General features: G+C 45.9%; 2 protein-coding genes across 5 annotated transcripts in view; one reads left to right on the forward strand and one right to left on the reverse strand.

Annotated features, from left to right (window-relative positions):
• The window catches only part of LOC109722246 (probable serine/threonine-protein kinase PBL11), a 32,065-nt gene extending 25,836 nt beyond the window's left edge, over positions 1-6,229 (forward strand). For 2 of the 4 annotated variants that reach the window (XR_002219425.1, XR_002219428.1), the window contains one exon: positions 6,013-6,229. The gene's annotated coding sequence lies outside the window, so the exon portion shown is untranslated. Of the gene's footprint in view, positions 1-3,988; positions 4,004-6,012 lie in introns of those variants that run through there. The other 2 variants (XR_002219426.1, XR_002219429.1) reach the window with 1 other exon arrangement.
• On the reverse strand, positions 7,873-8,472 carry LOC109722598 (spidroin-1-like). The gene has a single exon (XM_020250694.1). The coding sequence runs from the start codon at positions 8,470-8,472 to the stop codon at positions 7,873-7,875; it is 600 nt and encodes a 199-aa protein (XP_020106283.1).

The raw sequence follows: 10,053 nt of genomic DNA on the forward strand, positions 1-10,053 counted from the left end.
TTTATTGTCTAGCCTTACTTTTTTACTTTGGTGTAGATGATAGAACTTTACTCGCTCTGATATCATTAGTTGCTAGTTATTTTACTTCTTTCTAGTTGTTCTACCTCTTGCTTTACTTCCGCTTTTTATTGTAGACGCCTTATATGTGTAGACATATGGCGGGTCTGGGTACGCTATCGGGAGGGCCTCCGCCGGTCCCGGGGCGTGACAAAGGTGGAGCTCTTTCTCTTTCTAGGATCTCTCTCTCTCCAAGGGGTGGACCAAGAGAGAGATTTGGTGGAGAAAAAGGCAAAGGAGTGGAGCATCTTCCTCTTCTTCTTCCTAGGTGCAAGTAAGGAAGCTTTTAGAGGTAAGCTTCAAACCTTCTCATGGTAAATGCCTAGGGTTTAGTTTAAATGCCCTAAGGATGGTTTTAGAGGAGTTCTTAGATGATTTCAAGCTTGTTATTGCTTGATTGAAGTGGGATTATAGTGTATATTGCTATATGGCATGTTAGGGCTCCAAAATTGGGGCTTTTGCCCTAGGTTGGTTGCAAGGTAAATTGACCTTGTAGAAATTAAATTGGGGGTATTTCTGACGCGTTGGGAGACTCGGTTCGAAGATCCGACGAGTCTACACAAAGTTATTGGAGAAAAAGCCTAAATTGGCTTCGTTTTGCCGCTGGCGAAGAAATAGACGTTTAAAAATCACAAGAATTGAACTGTAGCACCTAAGTAACCATACGAGGTTGGTGGTGCTTCCCGAAATTCTCGAATTTTTTTTTATGTCTAAAGTTTCATTTATTGAGCATATGTATATGTTGAGTTTCATGCATTGTAGAGTGGTTGAGATTGTGTTGATATGTGTTGTTGCATGTTGTGAGTACGAATGCATATGAGATGATAGAGAACCTATGAACCCTATGTATGTATGAATGGTGACAAAGACCTAGATGAGGTAAAGAACAATATGACACTATGACATATGGATCGAGTTGCATTAGTAAATACAATGTATGCTAGAGTTGAACTCTTAGTTGAGTGGCATCAATGAGCTTTGAATGTGTCACGCCCCGGGACCCAGCGGAAGCCCGCCCGGCACGTGCCAAGACCCGCCATACGTCTAAAACGCATAAGGCGTCTAAAAGCAACAATAATAAAGCAATAATAAAAGACATCTAGGTGTATCAGAGCATAATAAATGTCTAAATGCTACAACAAGGAATAAGGATGAAACTGTAAATTCACTAAATAAAACATAAAGTAAGTACAATAGGGATCCCATAACAAGCGCTAAAAGGAGTACAAGGTGGTCTCTCTATGCATGGTACAAAGCCTCTCCCTCTCTCACAAAACAAAAAATGGAGGAATAACCACCTAGCACAAAAGACTCTCTGCGAGCTAGCTACGCGACACCCTTGCCGCGATCCCGTGTCTCCGCCGGTGCCGAAGGCTCTGAAAAGTAAACCATAAAACGGGGGCGTGAGAACTATTAAAAATAGTTCCCAGTGGGCAATTACTGACTTCAGTGAATGCACCACAAGGCCCAAAGCTACAAAAGATGTCAGTGACTATAAAAGTAGAAAGGCGAAAGGTAGGAAAAAAAATGTAACTTACTACAACATGATATCTTTATTTAGCATAAATAGCATGAGTAGAAAACAACTATGCATGAATAAAAGTCTCACAACTCATCATGAAGTTCACAATGTGAAATAGTAAAGTTCCGTTGTTAACTATTCTAGTCAATGTAAAAGTAGTACACTATCCTCATTGTCCACATGTCATAAGGATATACAAAGTCAAATCTGAAAGACCCACCCGAAAGGCTGTCTAGTGCCTGAGACCCACGTAGGCGTGCTGGCCGTGCGCCTGCCTAATGGCCCTCCCGTGGTAGTCATCATCCCACCCCTAGGAACAGCCTGTCCCACGGCAATCCACTTCGGCGCCCTATCCCGCACGGCGAATAGAATCGCGATGGCTATCTCCGGAGTGCCGGCTTGTAGAAGCGACCTCACAAGCATGTGCGAATAAGCACAATGGCAAGTAGTCAAACGATCTGTCACCAGTACCAAGTCCTCATGTCTACACATGGAATACATCACAACTCTCACATAGGCCTATCTCTATGTCATCATGTCTACAACATGGATAATAGATGTTCAAGTGGCCTAAGTCTATGTCTCAATACAATAGTCTCATAAATGCTAGTCTAAGTGCCCTTTATGACACTTTCCATTCACTCAGTTCAAGCTCATCCCATAATGTTCATAATTACTAAACTGAAACCTTTTTAAGCAATTAAAGCCGTGTTTCCAAATGACTAGCGAGAGCTCTACCGACATGCAACGCACAATACCCAGATATGCTCTACTATATAGAGTGAAAATTTTCTTATACATAAACATGTATTCCGGGTTCCAAAATTCACATAAATACTACTTAGCAAAGATTAGCATTCAAAAATAGTATACGAAGAGTTTAGAATGCTCGCGTCCTCTTTTCATGAAGCCAAATCCCACCGGATGTAAACGAAACCCTTGCGTTGCTTCCAACGAAGATGTCCAATAGCCCTCCTAGTATCTAGAGTACAAGAACATAGCGTCACACGAACCATAGCAACAACCAAATACCCAAACATTAAGCTATTCAAGCATACGTGGGAGAGAACTCACCTCTAGTGCAAAAAAAACCCGTCTCCAAAGATCCAAGAGGGCTAAAGTTCACTCCAATGTAACCCAATGAGCCTCTTAATCACTCAATCTGCTTCACAAGCCTAGGATTCAAATACCAAATAAACCCTAAATCACACTCTAGGTATTCATCTCATGAATATCATAAATTAAGGATCAAAAGAATAGCTAAGCTTTCTAACTCTTTGGAGCGCTCCAGCAAGTAATCCAAGTCCCCAAAAATCATGAAAATCTCCCCTAACCAAGCCTCCAAAACAAGCTCAAAGTCCTTCTCATGGACGGGAGAACACCAAGGACGCAACAAAAGAGGGACAAAGAGAGGCTTAAATCACCAATAAAATCTAACCAAAATCAACAGAAATAAGAGGGAGGTTGTGTGGAAACTCCCTACCTCTTCTTTCCTGTCTGCTTGTGAGCTCAAGGGAAGCCTATAGGGGGTTGGGCGTACTAATAGATGCGCTACAATCGCGAAAACACCCTGCAGTTCAAACGCAAGCGAAATCTGACTCCTGTCCGGTACACGCGGTCTTGTACCGGTACATGGCGCGACGAAAAATGCAAACCCGAGGCTTCGGGGTCGCTCGTCTGGCTCTGTTACGTACAAGCCCGATGGTGTACCGGTACAACCCATCAATCTTGTACCGTACATAGGCCATGCTGCTGTTCCGGCACAACCTCGCAGCAGTGCTACTCCGAGAGGCTGACCAAAAATTCAATTTTGGATTTTGTGCCAAGTCTCCACTCCAACAATCCTCGGGATGCGCGCCAGGGGTCGGAACACTATCAACGACCCCAAAAGATGGGAAGGCCCAAACACAGATAACAACACGCGAATCTTGGCGATTTGCTAAGACCTAGTGTATTACATTAATGTTAGGATAAGTGGCATAGTGAAGCATGAATGCAGAGAACGAACACCTAGTGTGTGGCATTAAAGAGTCAAGAATGCTAGTGTACAAATGTGGCATTAATAAGTATTGAATGCTAGAGAATGAGTACAAAGAACATGTAGTGTAAATGACACTAATGAAAGTTAGAGTGTAATACACTGAACATTGGCAAATTGCGAAGTTCGAGTGTGTGGAATGATAAGTGGAGTTACCCTACATATTCCAAAGGGTTTAGACAAGTTTTTGAACAAGTCTGGGAGTGATTGAAAGGCTAAAAGTAAGAAAGTGCATCGCTCTGGCGAAAATCAGAATTTTCTGCATTGTGTACCGGTACAGCCATTATTGTGTAACGGTACACAATGGCAGAAACGTGGCAGCAGGGCTATTTTGGTAATTTCACATCTTATACTTATCTACTTGACTCCAGCTCGACCCCTGATGTTCAGTGGAGGTTGCTAGAGTCCAGAGAAGCTGCCTTGCACCTTCTCCTCTTTCTCTCTCTAGGGTTTTTCTTTCTCTAGAGAAAAGCCGCCGATTCACATCGATTTCGCGCCGCGCTCATTGCTCGCTGGTTTGGAGACTCAAGGGGGAGTCTTTGGGACGTGGGGAAGACTGAAGTTCAGCTTTAGAAGGTAATTAGCTCAATTTCCTTTTATTTTGAGGTTTAGTATCGAATTTTGAATCGTTTTGGTTTCCTTGCTCCTAGCTGAATTAAAAGGGATTGTTAGCAGTAGAAAGGAGTTATTTGGCTGTGACTTATCTATTTTCGTTCAAGGAAAAGTCGCGTTAAATTACGATAAAGATAATTAGCGAAGTATGACTCTATTTCGGAATTACACGCAGGTGAATTGGGTATATTAACGCAGTTTGGAATGTTATCTTCGCAGCAGGTTCTTGAACCACTTTGTGTGACTGAGTTTTCAGTGAGTTTAGTACTAGGGAAGGCTGAAGTTCAGCTTTAGAAGGTAATTAGCTCAATTACCTTTTATTTTGAGGTTTAGTATCGAATTTTGAATCGTTTTGATTTCCTTGCTCCTAGCTAAATTAAAAGGGATTGTTAGCAGTAGAAAGGAGTTATTTGGCTGTGACTTATCTATTTTCGTTCAAGAAAAAGTCGCGTTAAATCACGATAAAGATAATTAGCGAAGTATGACTCTATTTCGGAATTACACGCAGGTGAATTGGGTATATTAACGCAGTTTGGAATGTTCTCTTCGCAGCAGGTTCTTGAACCACTTTGTGCTGATCTGTGCTCTTAGAAGCTGGTTTGGAGGATATTTTAACCAAGGCGGGAGCGCGACCGATCTTTGGATCATCATTGGTTGACATTTGAGAACTTTTGGAGACTAAAGCGAAGCAGGGTCGAGGCCTAGTGAGCTAAATCTTGGGACTCATTTGGGCTGATTTGAGCTAGTAATAGGTGGGTTTGACCTAACCAGAGCAAGTGAAGGTCTCCTATGTTCTATATGTTACTATAGAATTGATATAGTCGTGCGTTATTGTCACTATGTGGTTGCTAAAGGATTTGGAACATCTTTGCTATAACGTTTGACATAATGGAAATAGAACCTCTATGAAGTAGAGAAAACTCATGCATATTTGTATTTATGCTCGTGTTTATATTTATGTTTAGTTGAGTTGAGTAACTAATAGACATATTAATTATGCGTTTGTAAAGTAGATAACAATGACATTACTTGTGACTGTTTTGATAGTACCTTGATAGTAGAAAGTTCTAATGCCACATATGAATTAGCATTACTTTCATGTGCTTACTAATCTAGTGGATGCTAGCTATTGTCATTGTTATTATATTGAGAATTCCGATCAATAGATCAAGAGTAAGAACATAGCATACTATGCCATGATGTTTAAGATATGTTGGACTATGGACTTTGCTTGCTTGCAATCGTGCTCATTCGCACACGCTTGTTAGGGTAGCTCCCTACAAGCCAGTACTCCGGAGTTGGCCTACGCGACAGTTGCTCGCCCGTGCGGGATTGGGTGCCAAAGTGGATTGCCGTGGAGAGTGTATACTACCACGGGGCCATTAGGCGCGGCGCAAGCCGGACTACCTTGTGTAGGTCCTGATGAATGAAAGAAAAATTCTAAATGAAATGAAAGTTCTAAATCACAGTTAACAGTAATGAATGGTTATCGGTTATAGTGTACAGTAGTTACTTACACAATTGTGCTTATGTTCATGTTTATGTTCATGATTACAGCAGTTGCTATACCTTTATTATGCAAATGATTCATTACTGTAGAAAGTGATTACATGTTGATTTCATGCTCATTACTTGTTAGGATCATAAATATATCATGCAATTACTGCTTTTACTTTCATTCAGTACATCATGAGTCTAGTGGTATAATTCGCCGAGGCTGGCGGTTTACCCACTGGGAACTATTGTTTATAATTCTCTCGCCCTTTTATTATTGTTTTTACAGAGCCTGTTACAGGAGAAGCTAGGGATCGTGGCAAGGGAGTCGCGTCTAGCTAGTCATAGCTTGGACCGTGCTAGTTGATTACCTTGCTACTCGGGCTACGGCCGAGGGTGATGTCCCTGTGTTTAGAGAGACTACCACTGTACCTATGTTTTGAGTAGCCCTGTGATGTATATGAGTATGTGGAACCAGAGATTATAGTTTTCTTACTTCTCTTTGATATGAGATTTTGGTTTTGTTACTCTTTGTTCTTCTGTTGATAGCATTATCGACTTGTACTTTGCTCTGATATCAGGATAGGATTTTCTATGTTTTCTTTCTATTGACTTGCTTCTTTGTAAATACCTTATATACTGCAGGTGTATGGCGGGTCTGTACACGTACCGGATATGCTTCCGCAGGTACCCAGGCGTGACACAGAGAATGCAAGTAAATGACATAGTTGGCATTATGACATAACAACCTTAGAGTTAAGGGTCATATGAGCATTGCATCCTTATAGTTAAGAATTGGATTGAACTTGATATCCTTATAGTTAAGGATTGGATCATACTCGCCTTTATATCTTGGCTCGGAGGGTGGTAGCTCCCCCTCGAGCGATGAGCTCCGGAGTAGTTATCACTGCGTTGTAGTAGCCTCCCCAAAAGACGATCCCGTCGGGTCGTAGTAACCTCCTTGACAATTGGGATTATGAGTTGGTGAGTTGCTTTGGGCAAAACCTACGGGTTAGCCAAGAGGATTGAGAATTTGAATTGTGAATCTTACATTCATCATGAGCATTCAATTTGAGCATAATCATTAATTATATCTTGTTCATGTAAGGACTGAGATTTTGGCAGTATAGCTAAACTCTCTGTTGACGATGTTTTTGTGTGTAATTTAATTACAAAAGCACTCGTCAAGTTTCGGGAGAAAATGAGTTAGAACGGAGATTTTATGCGATTTACAGTTTTCACTTAAAGTGAATAGTAACTCGGTTTTTCGGAGAGGCCAATGTGTAGAGTTCGCTTCCGGTGCGTATCAGACTCCGTTCATAGCGATCCAATAGCTCGTTTCGAATGGTTCAGCCATTCTAGAACCAATGGCGCTAACGGATCTTGGGTTTGAACACGGATTTCGAGAAAATATGAAAATACATGTTTTATATGTATTTGTGCGTCATTTTGCCTTCTGGAGAGAGAACCGGGTTTGTCGCGAATCCACGACCGATCGAGGCGAAACAAAATGGTGGGTTTGTTGTCTCCGTTGTGCTGATCGCACTGGCATGATCCGTTCGACGGACGGATCTGCGGATATCGCGGGTTGTCGAGGAGGGGCCGGTGATGGCAAAACGGTAATTTCGCAAAAAGTGCGACATTTTATGTGCCGTTTCACGTGAAACCGAAGGTGGAGGTGTATTCGGGCGTTTTACACGTGCTGTGAAGGACCCAGTATTAAATACTGAGGTTTGGTAGGCTAACTCGCAATTGTACACTTCTCTATATAAAGTTCACCTAGGGTTTGCCCATTGGAAACCCTAACCCTAGCCTTGCCGCACCCCTCCGAGCCACCTTCATCTCTCTCTTCTGCCCCGCCGTGCATGCGCCGGCCGCCGCCGACCGAGCCCCGGTCGCTGCCAACCGAGCCCCGGCCGGCCAGCAGCCGCTGCTGCAGCAGCCGCAACCTTTGCCACCTTTCCTCTCCATCTCTCTCCTTCCACCTCTCTTTATCTCGGGTTGAGGACGAGGCCGAGGTTGCTCTCCTCTCCGGCGTCACCCCCGTAGCCCCGGCGACCTCCCCCGCCGCCTGCTGCCGTCGCTGAACGTGGCCGCCGCGCTGCAACCACCTTGGTGCCATCTCGGGCTAACCTTAGCCGAGGTAACCCTAGCCTCCTAGCCGCGCGCAGCCGCCGCCTTCGCCCTGCCCTGCTGCCTTCCCTGGAGCCCAGGTGACCTCCGTCGCCGGTCTCAACCGCCCCGAGCGCCGCCGCCACGCCGCTTGGGCCTTGCAAGCCGGGCTGAGCTGGGGGCCGAGCTGAGCCGCCGCCTCCACTCCGCGCTGCCACCGCCACCTCGTGCCGCACCGGCGACAACCCTGAGACCCTTCGGCACCCTGCCCCCGGCCGAAGGGGTCGTCGCCACTGCCGCACGCCTTTAGCGCCGCCGCCTCGGTCTCTANCGCCGCCCCTGCCGGCCGCCCCGCCGCCTCGGCCAGCCGCGACCGCCCCAGACCCGCTCGGGCCGAGGTGGACTCGCGACTTCTCCTCCCCGCGCCGCCGCCGCTCGGGGCCGCACTCGAGGTATCCCTTTGGCCTCCAGCAACTCCCTGCTGTAGTCCCTGAGCTTCCAAGCCGCCGCCGTGGCCGCCATTGCTTTGGAACCCGAGCCCTAACCCGTGTGGGCTCAGGCTGCTTCGCCGCTGCCGCCACCGCACCTCGCCGCCAGCTAAGGTGAGCCCTGTGCTCCTCTCTTCCCCTGCACCCATCCCTGGCCCGCGCGCACCTCGCCGTGCCGCCGGAAGCCGGCCGGAGCAAGCTTGCTCCGGCCAAGCTCAAAATAGGGTTTTTCTTTGCGGCTTGTTGTTCCGAGCTATCCGAGGCTCTTCGATCTCTACGGAAGGGAGCACGATGATTGTGGCAAACTTCTGATCATTGTACTCATCTTAGTTTCTGTCGGGAAGGCTCTGTTTAGCTGTTTCGGCAGTGTCGCTCCCTTTGGGCCTTTTTGACTGTTGTTGCGGGTTTGCGCGCACTTTTTCGACGATCCGAGGCTGTCTTGATGCCTCCGGAGGTGAGCACGGTGATTGTTGGTCAGTGCCGATCACAGTGCTCACCTCTCTTTGGATCAACAGAATCCGGTTAGTGCTGTTCGGCGCGATTTTCCCCGACTGCGCGCTGTTCGCAGAATTTTTGGGTTGCTCCCACGCCTCCCACAGTGAGCCGATGTGCTCCGGACGAGGAGCACAGCCTCCGGCACATCGAGGCCTATCGGTACGTTTCTCGGTGGACCTTGAAAGTCCTCGGTTTGCATGAACGAACCATGTTATCGCCTGATTTACATAAAATATTAGGATTTTATGTAACTACAAGGGCTTTTGTGCAATTGTGGGCCTTGTGGCTACTGTGGGCAGTGTGTAGGCATGTGTGGTGACCTTTGTACTGATTGTCCATGATCCGTTAGCTTTTGCGAAAATTGAAGAGTCGATTTCGGTGCATTTTTCGGCGAAATTCGCCGAAAGAACGCGGTTTCGGTTCGCATTTCTTCCGACGTTGTTTGGTTGCCCAGTGAATTGTCGCTGAGCCTTGTTGGCTGGTCGTCATCATCATATTGTGGGTTCGGTGATGACGGGTGAGCGACGGTGGGTTCCGGTGTCGAAATAGCCACTTCCGGGAACCCGGATTTGTACATTTATCTGATGATAATTGTGTAGTGGTGTTACCTCGTGTTTGCTGCCAAGACATCCAAATCGGAGTGTTGTCGGTGAGTTTCGGGACACTTAGTGGGTCCCAATGGCGTCCTGGTGTGATTTTCGGGACTTTCGGCGAGTTACGGTGATCGATTTTGGAAAACCGATTTTGGGGGACTTGTATGGGGGTTTGTGTCACGCCCCGGGACCGGCGGAGGCCCTCCCGGTAGCGTGCCCAGACCCGCCATTTGTCTACACATATAAGGCGTCTACAATAAAAGCGAAAGTAAAAGCAAGTAGTAGGACAAATAGAAGAAGTGAAATAACTAGCAACTAATGATATCAGAGCGAGTATAGTTCTAACATCTACACCAAAGTAAAGAAGTAAAGCTAGACATTAAAAGGAGTCATAAGTGGTACAAGATCTGTCTCAAAAGTACAAAAGTGGTGGTCTCTAGTATACTGGTAAAACTCTCAACCTCTCGTAAAAAGAAATATAAATCGAGAGGTAGACCACCTAGCAACTCGTCCTCAAAGGAAGCTAGCTCGACGCAACTCCCTTCCCGCGATCCCTGACCTCACCCTGCGTGGAAGGCTCTGAAAAACATCGAGAAAAAGAGGGCGTGAGAACTATAATTTATAGTTCCCAGTGGGCAATTA

The sequence above is a fragment of the Ananas comosus genome, linkage group 16, assembly GCF_001540865.1.
Source record: "Ananas comosus cultivar F153 linkage group 16, ASM154086v1, whole genome shotgun sequence".
NCBI classification, from domain to species: Eukaryota; Viridiplantae; Streptophyta; class Magnoliopsida; order Poales; family Bromeliaceae; genus Ananas; species Ananas comosus.